A 19,367-nucleotide genomic window follows, 5' to 3' on the forward strand; every position below is an offset into this window, starting at 1 on the left:
TCACTGCCTTGGACTAAAATCCACACACGGCGGATATTTGAATCCGCTTAAGGGCGGATACACAGAAGGAGGTACACCGGTTTTACAGTTTTTTTGTCCCAGCTTCATGGAATTGGCGTGGTTTGGGTGTAGGAGGGATCCCCACGGATACCCTGGGAGTGCTAAAACGTTGGGGAGTGCCTCAGCGTGCGGGCAGCCCCACGAAAGCTGCTCTTCCAGAGCAAAAAGGACCCAGATCCTCCAGCAACCGCAACACAAGAATTCAAGAACTTTTTAATGGTTAAAAAAAAATAAATAATAATGAATCTTTTCCAACAGATCAATAAGGATCAGCAGAGCAATGCACAAGAGCCCTGGTGCTGCACCGCCCTCCGCGTCCTTGCAAATGCTGGAGCCAGCAGAGCAGAAAGCTCCGACCTCCAGCAGAGCGACGGAGCCAAGTCACGCTGGGTGCTGCGGCTGCACCGTCCTCAACGCACAGAGCAAGGATGCCCGTGGGGAACACGAGTTTTGGCCTTTAGAAGAAAGCCTGATAACATTTGGTTTCGCTACCTTGCTTTTTTGTTTTGCCTTTTTAATTGTTATACTGCATCTTTGGTCTGGAGAGTATTCCAGAAAGTTTCCCGCTTAGAGTTGCCCAGCAAAATTTACGAGTGACTGAAACAGGGGAAGGTGAAGACTCTTTGAAGTAAATCCCACAAACGCAGACGATGCATCTTACAGATACGCTACGAAATAAACTAATTGCCTGCCAGCAAGATGGCTTTTATAAAAAGCCTCGACAAGATGTTAGGAGAGCCACCGTAACTCAGCTGTTGGCCCTTCAGAGCCCTTTCTGCAGGACAAGCGAGACGCTCGCCGCGCGCACGTGCCGGGGGGTGCCCCTGAGCCCTGCCTGCCCCCTGATGCTGAGAACAAATTCGGCACAAACGTGCGCTGTCGCTCCCGAACGCTCACTTCAACGGCCCCAGCAGGAGGGAATCTGGAATTAGTCACACGTGGAGAAGGCTGAGTGCTTCTGCAGAAAGGAAGGTAAATGAAAGACTCTGGACTCTGAGAAGATCCCCCCTAGTTAGGAAGGAACAGTTCAAAGGAAGGGCGGGGGCTCTAACGCCTGATCGAATCATTTGTTGCCTGGCTGTAAATCCTTGCTCAGAAAACGTCCTGAGGGTCTGAGAAGGGGCAGTCCCGGCAGTCAGCCTCCCCGGTAGCGCGGATGGAGGTGAATCGGGGTAAGGGCAGAGGTGGGCAGAGAAAGGCTCCTGTTCCCCTGAGCCCTGGGACTAACGAGCGCCCAGCTGCAGCCCGCAGCAGCACAGCGAGGTGCTGGCGGAGGGAGGAAGCAGGGCCCCGAGCCTCCAGGTCCTGACCCGTGGCTGTAACCTGGCCGTCATCCCGGCTCCCTCGCAGAACCGCTGCCGGCCGCTCTTCCTGCAAAGGGGGAAGCTCCTCGGGGCCCCGAGACCACCGAGCTCAGCGGTGGCAGCATCCCACGTCCCACGCAGCTCCCAGCCGTGCCCAGGGCACTGCAGGCAGGACCTCGAGCGTCCTGGCAGAGCGAGAGGCAGCGAGGCATCGTGGTCAGTTGCCAGTGGCTGTCAGAGTCCCTTTAGGGTGATTAACGGGCCTTAATGAAAAGCTAAGCCAGCCCCGTGCCTCAGGAAAGCAGCTCCGACTTAATAACCCAGCCAACGAGCTTTGCACTGATCTGCGGGAGGAAAGAAAGATCGCCAAGGGACAGGGGAAAAGAGGTGAACTCTGGCTACTGCCACCAGCCCTGGGGTTCAGCCCGCGGTCAGGTCAGGGCACGGTGATCCAGCCACCACAGCCACAAACGGCACCTGGCAGCATGCGGAGCGGCGAGGAGGGGGGATCTTTCCGAGCCATTTGCCATCCAGCCAGCAAGCACTGCCCACCTCAACGTCCCCGAGCAGCTCTGCTCCTTCGGCAAAAAGAGGCCGGAAGGCAGAGCCCAGAGCCGAACACCCTCTCTGCTACCTCAGCAACAACACCTGCAGCCCCTCAGAAGATGACTGACCCCAGAGGGGGATCTCAGCGCACCGAGCAGCAGCTTAGGGCACCGTCCCAAACGAACAGGGGATCGGAGCTCACGCACACGCTCACCCCCTCGCTCTTCCCCTCAAGCCCTTGGCTCCAGGCACAACTTTCAGGGGCACTTACGTTCACTGCCAGACGCTGGGGAGGCGCACAGGGAGCAGCCTGCTGCGCTGGAGCCACGGCCCTCCCCTTCGCCGCCTCGCTGGGGTGCAGCGCGGCCAAGGGCTGGCGGGGTGCATGGGGCTGCCTGGCCCTGCAGGGACAGAAAGGGCTTCAAAGAGCAGCAAACCCCACCGACCTCACAGCTGGCTCCGGCCTTTCTCCCTCCTGGATCCACCTTCTCCAGCTCTTCCTCTTCCCAGGTTATTTCAGGGCAGGCGGATGAATGCAGCGCGGCACCAAATCGGTTGCTGCATCAGGCTCCTTCGGGGAGCCCGGCGCCGCGCTGCAGCCAGCAGGCTCTGCTCCCCCCGCGGGCTCGGGGGGAGGAAGAACAAGGGGGGAGAAGCTGCCGTAGGTGCCGCTCAGGCTCGGGGCGAACGAACCGGCATCTCCTCCACGCAAGAGGCTGGAGAAGCAATTTATTCTGACAAACGGTGAAAGCCCGCAGCAGGGTTGGCCCTTTCTGTCAAAGCCGGTGTACCACACAGAGCCTTACGTGCTGGAGCGGCGAGGGGAGGGTACGGGCAGTCAAATGATATACGCATCGCTCACCGGGGGGAGAGAGCAGCAACTCGGAAGAACCAGGCTGCAAAAGACCTGCCTGCCGAACCAGGGTGCCGGGGGCAGCAAGCACAGCGCGCGCTGGCCGCGGCGCTTGGACACACAGCGGGACGACCCAGCACGTACCTCTGTCCAGAGGGGTCATGTCACGAGCCCTGGGGGTGACATCGCGAGCCTTCAGCCTCGGGAGGGATCAAACCTTCAGGCACAGGTGCCTCTGGGGTGAGAGCCAGAGCCAAGGGGCATCCCGCAACACGGCACAGGGGGATGCTCATACAGGCACCTCGAGCTCATCAGAGACAACCGAGCTGGCTGTGGAGCGTTCACGGTCCGGGAGGTCAGGAAATAAAAGCTCTTAGTTTGTAGGGGCTCAGTAATGAGAAGAAGGGGCTGGGACGCAGGGGGCTGGGTCAGCCAGAACACGGGGAGCAGCACGGAAGCCCTCCTGAAGCGTCTCCAGTCTCTGGTCCCCAGTGAACACACGGCCTGTGCCGGGTCCTTCTCGCCTTGCAGCATACCTGTCGGCCAGGTTACCTTTCCACCAAGCACCTGGGGAGGTTCTAGGCAGAACTGGGAATGACTTTCCCACTCCAGCCTAAGAAACGCCACCAGCACCAGAAAGAGCTGCGCCCCCCTGCCCTACGGCGAGCAAGGCACTGACACACCACGGGTTGTGCCCAACCACGAAGGCTACAAGCCCAGAAACCAAACAGGAATTTCTCAGGTCCTAGCAGCGACTACTCACCATCCTCTACATCGTTCCTACTCCCTAGCTTAATGATTCCAACCCCTTGGGTCAGTCCAGTCCTGCTGTTTGCTGACCGCAGGAATCAGGCAGGTCAAGGACACCGAGCTGCTCTCTGCCCAGAAGTCGCAGGGTTTGGCGAGCAAGCTGCGAGGAGGCAGAAAGGAGCGTGCCGCAGCGACCGATGCTCCGGGCAGGCCACCTCTGGCGGCGCAGCCCTCGCGTGTCATCCCCAGCCCCTGTGGGAGCGCACGCTCGTCGGCATCCCAGAATAGAAAGCAGCTGGAGTCACATCCGAGCAGTGCCAACAGGAAGATGAAAGGCGTCCACACACTCCTCTTTTTCCGCTGACGCTGTCTCCATGGGCTCTGCTCCCCGCTCCCCCACGCGCAGCTCCCCCAGCTGTCGGTTCTCCAGAGGTGGGGAAGTCCTTGATGCTCCTGGGAGGTTTCTCCAGCTTCATGTATTTTATTGAAGGAACGGGGGCAGATGGTTTCTCACAGCCATTAAGGGGTTTATGCGTGCACGCAGGGAGAATCTTAAGAGAACAAAGCACGGCCTCTGAGCCCGGGACTCGGGGAGCTACCGGGAGCTGTGCACACCCCAAGACTGGCACAGGGGAGCAGAGAGCAGCCTGTCCGCGACCACACCAAGGGCTGTGAGCGAGTTTCAAGCTCCTCACCGACATCACACTTGGTCCTTCCGTGCTGGCAAGCTTTACAGCAGCCCAGAGGACGACCAGGACCTCGCCTGCCCTCTAGAACAGCGGTCAGCCCCCAGCAGGGTGAAGGTCCAGCCTCTAGGACACGGCCAGAGCCAGAGATGAGGTTACACGGGATCTAACCAGGAGACCTGCCCCACCAGAGCGGTTCCAGAGGGTGTTTATCAGGACGGTGAGAGGTGCTTGATTTGTATAAATAAACACACATAAAACCAAGCAGCCGTGCACAGCCCCGGCCAAGGACACTCTCAGCATGCCAGGGACTGCCGGCGAGCAAGGAGGCAGGCAGCGAGCTGCGTGTCCCTGCACAGGAAGACTCTCAGGGTGAGGTTTAACAGGGTTATAACAAGGGCCTCCTTCACCCCTTCCATTAACACGAGGCTGACAGCAGCTCTGCGTGTGAGCCGGCTTAGCCCAGCTGAGAAGTGCTGTCCTGCAGCACGGGGCGGCAGGGGCAGCCCTTCTCCTTGGTGCGGAGAGGATCCCAGCAGCTCCCGGCGCATCCTTCAGCCCACCCGGGGGGCAGGAAGCTGCAGAACCACTGGGGGGGCTCAGAGGCTGGGCCCCCCGTCCTTCCTACAGCTCCTCTCTCCAGCTCCACGTTGAAACGGGCCCTGGAGACCGCGAAGGAGCCCTCCAGTGCTCCGACGCTGGAAGGAAAGGCAAAGACGGGCCAGTTCCCACGGCTGCAATTCACAGCGCAGATTTACCTGCTCCCAGCAGGGCGGGGAGGAGGCAAGGAAAGCAGCAAGCAACTGAAGTCATTAAGCTGCTCTCTGAGGAGCTGGAACAGCTTCAGGCAGGAGGGTGGGCCCTTGGGACCCGAGGACACGATTCCCCCTGCGTAGCCACCTGCACTCGAGGGGTATCGGAGCAACCACTCCGAAAGCAACCCCTGCAGGGGAGAGAGATCTGGATGAAGAGGAAGCTCTCTTTACTGTTTCCATTTCTCTTAACTGTCTTTAAGCCAATTATGGAATTTCTTTTTAATCGTGGGTCTGCAGTCTGTCTCTAAGGAGCCTGCCCTCCCCGGAGAACGCAGCAGGGCAAGGGCGAGGCAACCGTCCGGAGTCAGAGCCCGGCAGTCCCTAGGGACTGCGGGGACTGCTGGCCCCGTGCTTCTCCTTTGCAAAAATCACCGCCATCCCAGACCCACAGGATCTCAGGGTTTTCCAGCACAGTTCCGCAGCTTTTGCCTTTCCCCTTTGCACCTCGGTTTCCTCCAGGTACCGAGAAGCAAGCCTCGCTGACCTCAAGCATGCCTATCCTCGCAGCTTTCAACACGCGTCCAGCGTTTTAAGAACGCACCAAAGGAAATGCCTTTGAAGCTTCAAAGGCTGCAAAGAAGAGGCCCAGATGAAGGCAGGGTCTGTACTTCTATTCTGCTCCCGTAACACCTGGCCTCGGTGCAGCGCAGCCTGTAGAGAACGTGCGTAATCGGCACCAGAAAACAAAAGCACCTGCGTACGCTGCGAGGAACAGCTCCACTTGCCAGGATGAAGACCACCTTCAATCATTTTTCAGAACAAGGAACAACTTCGGATGCCCCACACGTGACGGCAGCTCCCTCCTGTCCCCTGTTGGAGGCTGTCACACGCTCCGCTTTCCAACGGACCAGGTCTCAGCACTGGAGTCTAGGCTGGGAGAAGAATTTGCCTGTTGCCATAGTGTGACGGCCGAAGGGACGGAGCTGGAAAGAGCCAGGCACACCCAGGATTCACCCAGATTCCTTCCTGTAAGCTCCCTGCTGCGTGGGGAGATGGAGAAGGAGATTTACCGGTGGCCACCAGCCTGCAGTGCCGCTCAGTCGAGATTTACGCTGCAACTCACAGCGCTGTTAAAATAAAATGGAAAGAGGAGTGGGAGAACAGAAAGGGAGAATGAAAGGAAGGAAGGAGGAGAAACGGATCCGGAGAAGCAGCGCGGCTCCGAAGCTGTCTGCTCCCATCACTCCCATCTCCACCGAATAAATCAGCTGGCATTTCCCACCGCTGCGCTCCAGCCTCCAGTTCCTGCAGTGCTGATCCGTGGACTGACTTTGGGGAGGGGTGGGGAGCACACGCAAAGCCCAGTAAGTAGAAATCCGCCCGTCTCCACAGCAGCTGAAAAGTCAGGCTCAATACGTGGCACAAGAGGTCCGGGGCACCTGCAGGCTGCTCCCAGGGCTTGTGTGCTCCCGAGGGCAGGAGAAGGGACGCCCCAACCACCAGCCCCTGCCTGCCACCTTCTCCTTCCAGCGCTGGTTAAATACAGATGCCATTCCTACGCCACGGTCAGAGATGAGCTGAATTACGCCCTGCATCTCCAGGAGACTGTCGGCTTTGCACACTAGGTCTGCAGGAAAAAGGCTTGAGCAACTTTTGAGATATCTGAGCTTCTAAAAGCCACCCTGGGTCTTATCAGAAGGAAAAGAACTAAAGGTAACGGCAGCTCCCCGCGCTTCTCAGTGGTGCACTGCACAGGGCTCAACCCCTGCCCCTACAAAAGGGCCAGAAGGCTGAAGGGGTGCTGGATCGATATCCCCGCAGGTGCAAAGAGCCCCCGGCTCCCCCGCCGAGAGCACCCCCAGCTGCTCCTCTGAGGAGCCCCGGGGAGGTCAGAGTGCCTGGGCGCTCTCACAAAACCCTAATTCTGCCCTGCAGGACTGGGTGCTACCACGTCACCAGCAGAGTCAAAAGCAAAACCTCCTTAGCAAGCTTTAAGAGTTCTGTTACAGGACAGATGTGTCTCGATGCCAGGAAACGCACCGTGCCCCGAGCCAGCTGCTCTGCACCGCGACTCTGACACCACTGAAGGAATTCAGAATTAAACCCACGGAGACTTCGGCACTGTACCATGCTCCGTACAGAAGAGCCTGGCCCTCGAGGATTCACAACGCCTGGGCATCAGCGAGCTCCCACACCGTGCTGTGCAAGTGCCTTCTGCGGCGCTTTGGCCAGCCCGAGCCCAGCTCCTCGCGGGGGCGATGGGAGAAGTTGGGACCCTGGGCACGGGCTGAGTCCCAGCACCAAGAGTTCAAAATGAACGCATCTCCTAACGCGCACATCGGTCGATAAAGGTCACTGACTTCTTGTTCTCATGGGTCTGAAGTTGGGAAGGAACGATAGCAACCGCTTCCACCGGCAGCTCCTTGGTTCCTCCTGCTGCTGGGAGCAGGGGGCTGGGTGGGCCAGGGGGAGCCGAGCAGGACGGCGCGGAGCCTCAGCACTCCCGCCCTGCAGCCCTCTCTTTCTGCTCGCGCCCCACGCTCGGAAGCTGTTGCTCAGCCTCAGCTGAGGCAGCAACACCTCCGAAACGTGCCCGGCTCCAGCAGTCAGACAGTAATTACCAGGGAAGTCCCTCCGACGTATACAGCACCCTGGAGGCCTCTGGACTCGGTGATTCAGCCCATCGCACTGTTCACTGCCTCGTAAGGATGAAGCACGCTGAAGTTAGCGCTTTGACAGCTGGAATCCAGGGGATGCTCCCGGCTCGTGCACGTGCGCTTAACCCCCACGTGCCCACCCCAGAGCGACCCAGCAGAGGCCTCGCAGCAGCCAGCTCCCCCCTCCCCCCCAGCACAGCGCCCTGTCCCACAGCAGGATCCCACCCCGGGGAGCAGCTCCCGTCCTTACCAAACGCTCCCAGACCACTTCGGGCCACGCGTGCTCTCCCCAGCACCGCTCGGGTGACCGCGGCGCACACGCCTTCTCTCCAAGGACAGCCCAAAGGATGTCGCTGTCCGTGGACGCAGGGCAGAGAGGAGACAAGGCACGGACACCGCCTGCAGCGGGCTTGTCGTGGCACCAAGGGGACGGGGCACGGCCGCTGCTGCGCCCTCCCCACCGCGCCACCGCCGAGAGCAGCCCAGCGAGCCGGGGGCCGCAGCAGCAGCACACCCAGAACGCAGAAGGCATCTACGTGCTTGCTGGAGAAAAAGACGACCCAAGGAACAGCGGCCGTGGTGCCAAGCTTTGCTAGGAGATCGCCCGGGGTACGTGGCACGCAACGAGGTGCCCACCACGCGTCGCTGCAAGGGCCATGGGGGCTGCTGGGTGAGACAACAGCCGCGGTGCTCAGCCAGATCGGCGCCGTGGGCTGCAGCCTTGCGGCTCCTGCGAAGGCTCCTCCACAGTTCAGGAGCACCGAGCGTTTCCAGATTTGGCCTCCTCCACAGACAGGCACAACAGATGCTGCTCCTCGGCAGGGAAGGGCAAAGAGGATCCACGTGCTGCAGCTGGTGGCACAGGTCTCGTTGCACCGCGCAGGGCGCAGCCTTAGCAGGGCTCAGAAGAAAAGGCGTCTCCTCCTCGGCATCCCAAGGAACCAGTGGGACAAGCCATCTACGGTACAGCCACACAGAAATAGCTGCACTTTTTCAAGGAATGCAGGTTAAAAGCGAGGCTTTCAGGGAGATGAAGGATCCTGCTCTGTCCACCCGCACCTCCTTCTCCCCACCCTGCAGTGGAGGAGCGCTGTGGAGTGGCAGCGGACAGGCACCCTGCCCTCTCCATCCCTGAGGGCACGCGATGCTGCTGGGCACTGAGCGCCCCAGGCAGCAGGGCTTGAACCCAGGCGTCTGGAGACAAAGCTGAGCTCTGCAGTGCTCCGGGCAAGGGCAGGCGAGGCCCCTGTGGCTCCCAGCAAGCTGCCAGCTTGGCAGCTTCAAGCACCTGCAGCCCAGCCTCTCCTCCCTACCCCACACTGCCCCGATCCTCCTGCCGATGGTCCCACCGCCACCCAGAAGGGCAGCGTTCACAGTTCCCTTCAAGTTTCCTTCTGGTTTTAACGTCCTGCTGTGGCCTCACGAACACCAGCTGGGAGGCAGGAGCAGTTTTCTTCGGCTCGGCTCTCCGCAGCTCCTCAGCTGCCCCTCGCAGGGACCCAGCGGGCAGACGCTGTGTGACGCTGGAGCTGGCACGGCTTGCAGCTGCTCTGCCGGCGCCTGGCAGCACCAGGCGGGCGGGCACTGCAGGGCCAGGAGCACGGGAGGGATCCCAAGTCTAATAAAAGCCCGGGGCAGTTTGTTGAGAAGGAGGGATCCTGCTAAAGCCCAGCTCCGAGGGCAGGCTGCAGACCCCTGGGCCGGAGCAGCCAGATGTGCCACTCGTCATGCAGCCCCAGCTCACCGAGCTCAAACAGCGTCGGACCTCAGCTCCTCCTTCCTCTCCGTGCCCTGAACAAACACCCCTCTGTTTGTGGCAGCCCTGCACCGGCGGGATGGCTCCGCTCGAGGGAACAAAGGCCTGCAGAGGGTTTGCTCAGCTCCCCCGTCCCCTCCACGCACCAGCACCGACCTCCAGCCCAGATGGGATCAGCACGGCCTGAATCGCGCTGCTCAGAGCCACCAGGGTCACGCTCCTGAGGGGGGGAGATCCAGCAGCTCCCAGCTCCTGACACTTCTGGGAGAAAGGAACGAGCTCCAGAACAAACCCGGGAGATGGAGGGCACTTGGCGGCACCGACCAGCTCAGGAGGAAGGGAGCTGCCCACCCGCCCCACGGGAAGGAAGCAGGAGGCTGCTCTGGCCCTCGGCCCCTCTCCCAAGGCCACGACAGACGCGGGGAGTTAACGCGGGGACATCTCCCTCCACAACAGAGGCTGCACAACAGCACGTGGAGGGGCCTGGGGCTTTCACCCCGGGTCTTTCATGTGACCCAGGGAGAAAAGCAAGTACCTCCCCTTGAAACACGCACAATTTCCTACATCGGTTCCTTCCTTGCAGCCACTCAGCCAGGCTCCTGAGCTCCCTGCTGTCATCGCACCCATCCATCAGCTCTTCCTAAGGACCGGGGCTGCTGCACGGCTCCGGGCTACGTGCGTGACACCTCTCCAGGGGCCAAGGCACTCGCCGTGAAGCACCGGGCCAGGCTTCTGCCTCTGCAGCAAAAAAAAAGTCAGGGGGGGCATGCAGAGGGGTTGTTATGGAAAAAAAATCCCTGCTCTAGCTCCTCTTACTATTCGTCCTTTATTCTTAAGACAAACACCAACAACGAAGTTCACCACCTGCTGACCCCCCTCCCCAGCTGCCCCACGTCTGCTCCCCCAGGGCTGCCCAGCACGCGTGGCCACAGCACAGGGCCCGAGGGGCCGGCCCCCCACACAGCGAGACCGCAGCCCCCCGATCCCTTCCCCAAAGGGGCGAAGGGGCCAGGACCACGGATCCGGGCACAGCCTGGGGGCACGAGGGAGCAGGGGAGAGGAAGGGAAAATTGCCCTCTTACTGCCGGGGCCATTGGGGTTCATATGAAGCACTTCAGTGCCATGCTCTGAGTTCTTTACAGCTCCGTGGCTATAAACAGCCTCAATTTAAACAATTAAGGGGCTTTGAGAGGGAGCGGACAGCTGGAACAGCCAGCAGGGAAAGTGGATGGGCAGCACCGGGCGGCTGAAGCAGCGTGGTGTGCTGCCAGCCCCGTGGCACCGCACGCCTCCCTGGGCCGGCCGCTGTTCCAGCCGCAGCGTGTCCGGGGAGAACCGGCGAGCAAAACAGCCACACGGGTATCCAGGTATCCAGGACGACCCGCGGCATCGATACCCTGCCAAATCCCAGCTGAACTCAGCGCCACGGCTCCCAGGGGAGCACAACCCACGCAGGGACACAGCCGCCTCACCGCGGTGCCCGGGAAGGCGAGCCCTGCTCGCTGCGATCCACAGCCACCTCCTGGGCATCACAGCAGATGACAGCGCCCTCGTAGCTCGGAAGAGGGGGTCTCTTTTTCTCTCCTTGCCCCTTTGCGGACACAGTCAGAGCAGAGTTTGGTTATCCCCAGCTTTCTCCCAAGCACGCAAGCCTCCGTTCCTTGCCCGGGGGCTCGGGAGCAGCTCACCGGTCCCTGCAGGGTCCTTGTGTGGTGGAGGTGGGACTTGGTTTGCTGTGTGTGGGAGCGATTCCACGAGCTTGGAGAATATCCCTAAAATCCCCAACCGAGCTTCTCGATGCGAGACCTTGCCTGAGGTTTTGAGCCGCTCCTAAGACTCGGAGACCAAGCAGAGGGCTCGGAGGGCAGGCGGCGGAGAGGAAGTAAGAGCTGAAGCCTCTAATGGGTTGAAACACCGCTATCTCGGGGATGAGAAAAAGCTCTTCCCGAGCAAACCGCAGGCAGCTTTCGCTCCTGCAGGGTGCAAAATCAGCTCCGAGCACACCCAAAGCCAAGCAGGCTGCTGATAAAAGGCAGGGAACTGCCTGCCCCGACCCACAGTCCCAGCCCCAGCCTCAGGCGGGCTCAGAGCCCCTGAGACAGCATCCTGTGGAGTTCCCCGGAGCGCCGACCTCCTCCCCTTCCACACATTTGAGCCGTGTGGTTCCCAAGCGCCGAGGCCCCGGCAGGCTCGTGCTGGGTCTCCCCAGAATTAAGGGTGCTCGTGGGGAGCAGCGCGGCGCCGCTGGGAGGGGTGCAGCAAGCGCCCCCCCCCCCCCCGCCCGCTGCCAGCAACAAAAGCGGGTCTCCTCGCTCCCCCCGAACAGCAGGGAGATTTATTTCTCCATAGCGTTTTAAATAAATTGATTAATAAATCTGCTCCTCCCGCCACGGCTGTTGAGGCCCAGAGGTATTCCATTCTGAAGAGGCTTTTGTAGGAAAGCCCCAAGTCTTTGCAGAATGCCGCGGGAACCTCCAGAAAATGCCCGTTCTCTGGAGAAGGAAGGCGCTCGGAGAGCTTCGGCCAAACCAAGCGGTGGGCAGAGGCGCTCGGGTCCGGCCGCACAGATCTCGCGACGCTTTCCTCGGAAAGCCTCTGCTGAGGGGAGCAAAGCCCAGCAATTCTCGGTGCTCAGAGCCCTGCCACGATGCACCCGCAGGGCTCCGCGAGCCAGGAGCGCTCCCAGCCCCACGGGCCGGGTGCTAACAGAATTTGTAGCTTTAGCCTTGCTGGTACCCTGGGAGAGGTACCAGCAAGGGGGATGCTCCTCCAAAAGCCGCGATGCCAACGCACCCGAAGAGGCCGAGCAGCCTGGCCCTGAAGAGAACAGGCACTCCAACCTGGCTGTCACGAGCCAGACCACAGCTCCTACCACCGAGGCCCTTTTTCTCCTCCCATGCCTGCAGCACACAGGGCTCCCCAGAGCACCAGCCTCAGCCGGGCGCCTGGGTCCACCTCTCAGGACACCGCAGCCTCCTCCCAGCTCCCACAGCCCCCGAGCAGCACCGCTTTCCTCCCCTCCCGCCACCCCTCCGTGAGGGAAGCCTCCCCCGCTCCCCACTGAGCCTGCACCAGAGCCGCTCACCAAGTGCGTGCGCCCCCGTTTTCCTGCTGAGGAAAGGCTGCATCCGTCCCCGAGGCGCGAGACGAGAGCCGAGCGGGCTTGGCTCCGTGCCGGCCCGCAGCAGCCAAAGCATTATCGGCTCCGAAGGTGGCCGCAGGCACAGACAGGAAACCAGCAGGAAAAGCAAAGTCTATCCCCGGGCTGCAGCCCAGCCTCAGATTGACTCCCCAGTACTCCACTTCCTTCCTGGCTACGGGACTCCGGGGACGAGGCCATTCAGAGGCAGACCCACCTCCTCGGGCTGTTGTTTTTTTATTTTTAAAGGGCAATATATTTATCTGCTCCTCCCTGGAAGCCAGCCAGCTGCCGCTGCTTCACCTTGTTGTCCCAGCGGGCTCGCCACGGGAGCCAGGGGCACTTTGGCCTGAGCTCAGCACCCCTTTCGGAGCCACTTCCACCACCAGAGCCCGAAGCGCGCTCTTCCCACGCGGTCGCTGCTCGGCGAAGCACGGCCAGCTCTTTTCCTGGCTCCAGGAGCCGCGCAGCACTTGGCTGGGATGAGCTCGCTGCTGCAGCGGGGGAAATTCATCACTATCACCCCCGGGCTGCCAGGACACCGCCTTTATCTGCGCGCGGCCCAGCAGTTCCTGCTCTTGCCCCAACATCCGCTCCACCACGAGGGTTGGTTGTGCGGGAAATTCACGTCCCCGTGTCAGGGTTTCACGTTCCTCAAACTCCCCCAGGCTGCAGGCTTCAACCCAGGAGCAGCGGCCGCGGCTGGCACACGGCAGGCTGCAGGACCGGCACCCCCTCGGCACCCAGCGCCCCTTCTGTGGGCACACAGGGCCCAGGCGGAGGGGAGCCGCGCCAAACGGCCCTGTTAAAGGCCTCTCGGGCATCGCCAGGGACTCGGGCCCATGGTGAGAGCAAAGACAACAAGTGACAGCCTCCACACCGCTAACAGCTCAACGAGGAAACCCAAGACAGGGCTACAAAGGAGCGAAGCGCGGCGCTGCTCGCCCTGGGGTCTCCCCGAGCCGCGCACCAGGCGCCACGAAGCAAACTCGGGACTGGCAGCAGCACTGAGGCAAGAAAACGAGGACGGCAGCACGGAGAGGACGTGACCATCACAGCAAGTGCTCCCAGTGGAAAGCCACAACAGCTCGGGGACGCTCAGAAGCAAGCAGCTATTCCTAAAAAAACGCGTGGCTCCAGACAGACTCAAGCAAGTGCAAACACCCAACCAGGCTGGAATCTACGCAGAGCAGGCATCAGGCAAAGGCTCGAACACTGAGAGCACAAAACGCGGCAGCCTCTACAGCCAAGCCCCCGGGCAGAGGATTTTCAGCTGCTTTCGACATACCTCTCAACCTGTCAGAGGCTGAACGAGGCCACCCGCCCTCCAGCATGAAAAAAAACTCCTCCCTGCCAAGCGGCTGCCGGGGAAGGGGCACAGGCAAGGGCTCGGGGACACGTCCTGAGATGCTGATTTCACCCAGGGACAGAAACTGAGGGCCCAAAACCCCGAGCTTTCTTTTTCAGCCATTCTGTTTCCGTGTGTTTTGTTCCCCAGGATCCGGCATTCAAAGCGTTTCACTTCTTTTTCACCAAGACAGCATCTCTTGTTGCTCTTTTAGGTTCAGAAACTCTTACTACTTTATCCCCACCCAACCTGGGGACATGGTCCTCCCCCTGAGACGCTTACAGTTGGCAGGGGGGAAAAGAGAAGCCACAAGAACACGGCGAGCTTGTTAAAGGACCTGAGATCCCATTCCCAGGCAGCCGCCTCCACAGATTAGGCGAGCGAGGAAGAGCTGCGATGAGCCCTGCAGGCGGTCCTGCAGGAGACATCGGCAGCCCCGTAACAGGATGCAGATCGGCGTCACCCAAATCAGGGCAAATTCGGCTCCAAGTTTCACCGGGGCTAGAACTGAGCCTCCGGATGGAAGAGCCCAGCACTCCATCGGGTCCAAGGCACACACCCTGGGCTCAAGCTGAGAGGTAAGCGGGTAAGCAGGCTCCTTCCCCTCCTCCTTACCTTCGCACCCGGTGGTGTAAGTGCTGATGCTGCCGCGTTATAAGGGCGCTTTCCCAAACAGGACCACTGTGACTACTCCTATACCAGCCCACGGCTGGGTGCCCCGGGTAGGGTGGGCTAGTGAAGCCATGGTCCGACTCGGTCTCTGCGGCCAGCGATGAGGCAGAGCTCCCCATGGCTGCCCCCTACCCAGGCCACGCGGAGGTTTAGCCTAGGTTAGGTCCAAGCCAGCGGCGCGGGCAGCTCGGGTGGAACGGGCGAGGCGCTGCGGCATGGGCTGCTGCAAAGATCCCGACACACTGGAGAAAGGAAGGTCGGTTCTGATCAGGAGTTGGAAAAAAACAAACACAACACAACAAACAGACAGAGAGAAAGGGAGGAAAAAAAGGAAAGGAGAGAGAAAGATAAGGTGTGATTTAAGCAACACAGCTTTAGAAGCCTATTAATGCATGCTGTGAGCGGGGCCACGCCACTGAAGCCGCCTTGTGCTGCCTGTAGGATAGGATCCCTCCAGTTAAGCACCAGGAGCGCCTGGGGAAGCGGCCCGGCCAGGAGGAAAGCACGCCAGAGCCCAGCACACAGCCCCTGCCAGGAAAGCGGCAGAGGAGGGGACAAGCGAGCCCCAGGCAGAGCCCCCACCAGCAGCTCTTGGGAACCTGGCACCCAGAAGGGTTTTCGGAAGGCTCCAGGCTCCAGCTGGCTCACCGGGTTGTTAGTTACCTCAGCGACCAGGAGCGTGATTTGTCTGCAGTGAGGAGATTGTATTTTTCTCGCATGTAAAAGAAAACCTCCTGCTTCTCCTGTTCCCCAGTAACACCACAGGAAGGCTGAAAGCGGTCTGAGTGGCTGCCTGCACCAGTATGTTCCTGTGCCTACTTCACACAGGGCAATGAAATACTTTATTTCAGCTCAAGACAATTTTTAGCAGATCCTGAGCGTCCCCCTACCCACGGAAGCAGGCTTGGGGCTTTCAATGTTCTGCCTCCTCACCCTCTTTCCTACTTTTTTAGAATTTGTTCTTTGAGCATCCTCACAATTAGACCCCAGAAACATTTCTTGTCCTCTCGTATTCAAAGAAGTTTGAACATACACATCGCTCTCCTTGAAGGAAAAAGGCACGGCAATCTGGATGCGTGTCAGGAGGAACAGATCAAGGGAACATTTACCAGGAAAAAAAAAAAAAAAGAAATGAGGAAGAAGAAAAAAAAATCAGCACAGCTGAGCTTATTCAGTTACGCACCAGGGTTTATAGAGCTGAATGAACTGCAGAAAGACCTTAGAGGAGAATCTACTTTGTGCAGCGAAAAGGCTGAAACAAAGACTCCTAAAATACAGCTTTTCAATCCCGGGGTTGTTCTGAGGGATCAAGAAAGGCCTTGATAGATAACAGGCTCCCAAATGCAGCAGCTCAAGGAGCAGGTGCAGTTCTGCTACAAGCTTAATACTGGAACGTGCCCGCATTAGGCCATTAACTGGAGAACATTAACTACTTTGTCATGGTGTCTTCTCGGTAACCTGCAAAGCCTGGACTAACAAAATGAAGCTGGAAAAAAAAAGAGCCCACAAACAGAGTTTTCCCAGCCTTGATTACCTTGCCGTTAATTGGTCTGCGTAATTGCCGTGCTTCAGCCTGGAGACAACCCACCTCCCCGCTCGGCTTGCTGCCGCCTGCCCAGCACCAGGGTTTCCCTGACTTCGGCACGTCCAGCCAGAACGGCCCCCGGTGCTTTCCCTCTCATTCCCTGCTACGTAAGCAGTTAGTTTTCAACAACCCCAATTGTTTGGCTAAATGAAAGCCCTAACACGAGGGGAAGCGCATTTCCAAGCGCCTCCAGTCAGACTGGAGCTGGTGGTACCTGTTGCCCCCCACCCAGGGTGGCTCCGCACCTCCTGCGGCAGCCCTCGCTGCCCCCACCAGGGCCGCGGCAGCAAAGGCGTGGGGGATGCAACGGGGAGGCCTGCAATGAGAACTGTGACTTGGGTTCTACCACGATAAAAAGAAATATATGCATATGAAATAAAAGCAAGTTGGGTAGAAACCCAGAGCTAACCAGAAGGAAGGATGCTCAGCTAGCTCGCAGCTTTCTCCCCCCCGTGCGGAGCTCCACTGCCAAACGCAGCAGCTCGGCAGGCTGGGTCGAGAGCACTTCCTCGGCCACCTCCCAAGCTGGAAAAGCAGAGCCCTTTGCTTCCTCCTCCCACACGCGGAAACGCCACTTTTAGCTCACCACAAGAGGCGAGAGACATGCCTGCTGCCTGCATCACTGCTGCCTTCCAACGCGCTGCTCGGGGCCTGGCCCTTCCTCCTCCGCCAGGGCTGAGCGCGCCGCCGAGGGGCCGGGGGTCCTGCTTTAAAGCAGCGAGGTAAAGCCCCCCGCGGGGAGGAGCTGGGCAGAGGCAGGGATCTATAAATAGGTGCAGGATAACCCAGCTAAGTCGCGGTGATCTCCAAGACTGCCTGGTCTAAGTGGGCTGCCGGGCTGCGAGCGCCGCGTGAAATCGGATTTCTGCGGGCAAAGCGGTAAATCCTCCTCTGCAGGGTCACCCCTCGCACCAGGTGAGAGCGGCCGGTGAACAATATTCAGAGGGGAGCGTTGGCAGGAGGACAGAAGGCAAGCCCACGGGAAAACAGGAGTGGCATCGCCGTAGCCCGATGCAAAGCATGAACCTGCTGAGCCAGAAAACGCCTTTGGCCAACAGTAAGCAAATGAAGAGCTGGCGAGATGTAAAGGTGAGAACGAAAACTACACCCTTGCGAGGGAAGGGGACAATTAAAAAAGCCTCTCTGGAAGCACCGAGCCTTGTTTTTAAGGACCTTCTCCCACCGGGCAGGGAGATGCCCCAGGAGGTGCCCTGCAGGCGCGCAGCCTGTGCTGGACACGGGAGGCTTCAGCCCAGAAGGGGAGCAAGCTGCCAAGAGCTCCCCAGCCTTGTCACCAAGGAACAGGATTTTCCTCCTAATAAATAAAGCACTGCTTCCACCTATCTAATTAGAACAGGAAACAACAAAGCAAACAGATTGAAGTGTCTTGGGAAGGGTGGATCTCACTCATGGAAATTAGCAGTTAAGCACCTTAGCAAGATGCTGAGTTGGGATTTTGCGGTTTTTTGCCCCTTGCAGCTGCAATAATTATAAGGTTTCAACTGACACTGTTTAACTGCTCCCAAAATATTGCTTCCAAAACAAAAATAGATTCGGTCCTTCCGCCTCCGAGTGGCTCGTGCCCGTTTACCCTGATCCGAGGGATGTGAGGCCGACCCCCCCCCCCCCCGTCACGCTGCCACACCACCACCGCGAGCAGCAGGCGCTTACAGCGAGGTCAGGGCAGCAGAGCTTTCCCGTGGAGCTTCCTCCCGTTCCCGGCCGAGCAGAGCAGCCTCCTGGCCGCCAGGGAAACCCTGCTACACCTCGGCACCAGCCAGCAGGACTGAACCTTTGGGACCCGGTCCTTCTGTCAGGCTCAAGCCCCAGCTCTTCCCTCTGGCACGCAGCAGGAAGAGCAGATAGGTGCCCGGGGCTGCCCCAGCCCAGGAAGAAAGCCAGGGCTGGGACTCATCTCAGTTAGTCCCACGCAAAGAAGCCCCCTCGCCGTGATGGGATACCCCCCCCCAACTCCTTTTGTTATTTATTTGTTCATGTAGCACAAACCAGCTGCTCAGCTCCTGCCTGAGTCTTCCAACACCAAGGTTCTCGGCCTCCCGGACCCAGGGCCAAGACTTTGCCCCTTGTTAATAACTCCACCCTATAAAGCCACCTGGGAGCTGCTGCCTTGCTCTGGGTAGGAGCTGGGGATGGAAACGCAGCCACCGCGCACGTCTGACACCCCCGGTCCACAGGGTCGGGCCAGCAGCCAGCCCATCAGAGGCTGGAAATCTATCGTGCCTAATTCTGATCTACGTGTACCTGGGGGAAAAGCATCCTCAAAGCTGTGCCCAGAGGAAGATGAAAGCCTCCTGCTCTGCGGCTAAGATTGCATCTGCAAGTACCAGCCCTTCTGTTCCTTCAGCTGGGTCAGCATCCTTGCCTGCGGGCTGCCTCGGAGGGGCCAGACCTGGTATCACCCTCAACAGCAAAGCTGGAGCTCTCTGCTCACTTGCACGCAACGTGCTCCTCGCGGGCAGAACCAAGGGTTCCCGCAAGCTTTGAGCTTCCATTCCCCACACACAGCCCTGGCGGGAGCAGCCCGCTCTCTGGGCGCTGCAGGACGCAGTTTGCGTTTCTCTAAAAACAAGAGAGTTCGGTGGGAGATGCAGCTGCAGGAGCCGGGCTTGGCTTGGGGCAGCGAGCTGGAGGAGACCACTTCACACGCCACAGAGCCGGGGCGGGCCCTCGGCCCCGTGCCAACTGCAACCCCGTGAGGAAGAGATCTCCCCAGCTAAGGTCACAGAGGAGGTTGGGCACGGGTAACTGAGGGAGGACTCGGCACGGAGGCCTGCCGGGCTGTCACGGCGGCCAAGCACGCAGAAGCAGCTCAAGCGTTTGTGTGCGCAGCGGGCGATGCGCAGCCAGGCTCCTCGCTTCGCAGGGCAGGGTGACAAAACCCGAGGATTTGCAAAGCCAGGTACACGATCTGCAGAGCACCATTTGCATTCGCTGCGCTGAGAGGACCCTGATAAGAGGCACCAGGGGAGGAAGGGAGAACAAGCTTTTCTTTTTTTTTTTCCCCCACAAGGCAGGGAAAGAGCTGACAAGCAACAAGACATCCCCATCAGCCAGAAGCAAGCCAGACGGAAATCCAAGATGCTAAACCCCAACCCAACAAGAGCTGCAGAGCTCAAACGCAGCAAGAGCTCCCGTGACTGCCAGCAGGACGCACGTGGCAGAGCAGCTGAGCAAACCAGAAGGCCCCATGCTGAGCAGGGAAGCACCTTGCACAAAGCTGGTGCCTCGGTGACAA

General features: G+C 59.7%; 1 protein-coding gene across 7 annotated transcripts in view; it reads right to left on the bottom strand.

Moving 5' to 3' along the window:
- Positions 1-19,367, bottom strand: part of CAPN15 (calpain 15) — a 43,667-nt gene that overhangs the window by 18,794 nt on the left and 5,506 nt on the right. For 5 of the 7 annotated variants that reach the window (XM_035339318.1, XM_035339317.1, XM_035339319.1 and 2 more), the window contains one exon: positions 14,470-14,789. The exons of the other annotated variants lie outside the window; for them this stretch is intronic. In XM_035339318.1, the coding sequence (XP_035195209.1) occupies positions 14,470-14,645 (176 nt within the window). In that variant the 5' untranslated portion in view covers positions 14,646-14,789. The remainder of the gene's footprint in view (positions 1-14,469; positions 14,790-19,367) is intronic. 7 annotated transcript variants of the gene reach the window in all.

The sequence above is a fragment of the Oxyura jamaicensis genome, chromosome 14 (genome assembly GCF_011077185.1).
Source record: "Oxyura jamaicensis isolate SHBP4307 breed ruddy duck chromosome 14, BPBGC_Ojam_1.0, whole genome shotgun sequence".
NCBI lineage: Eukaryota > Metazoa > Chordata > Aves > Anseriformes > Anatidae > Oxyura > Oxyura jamaicensis.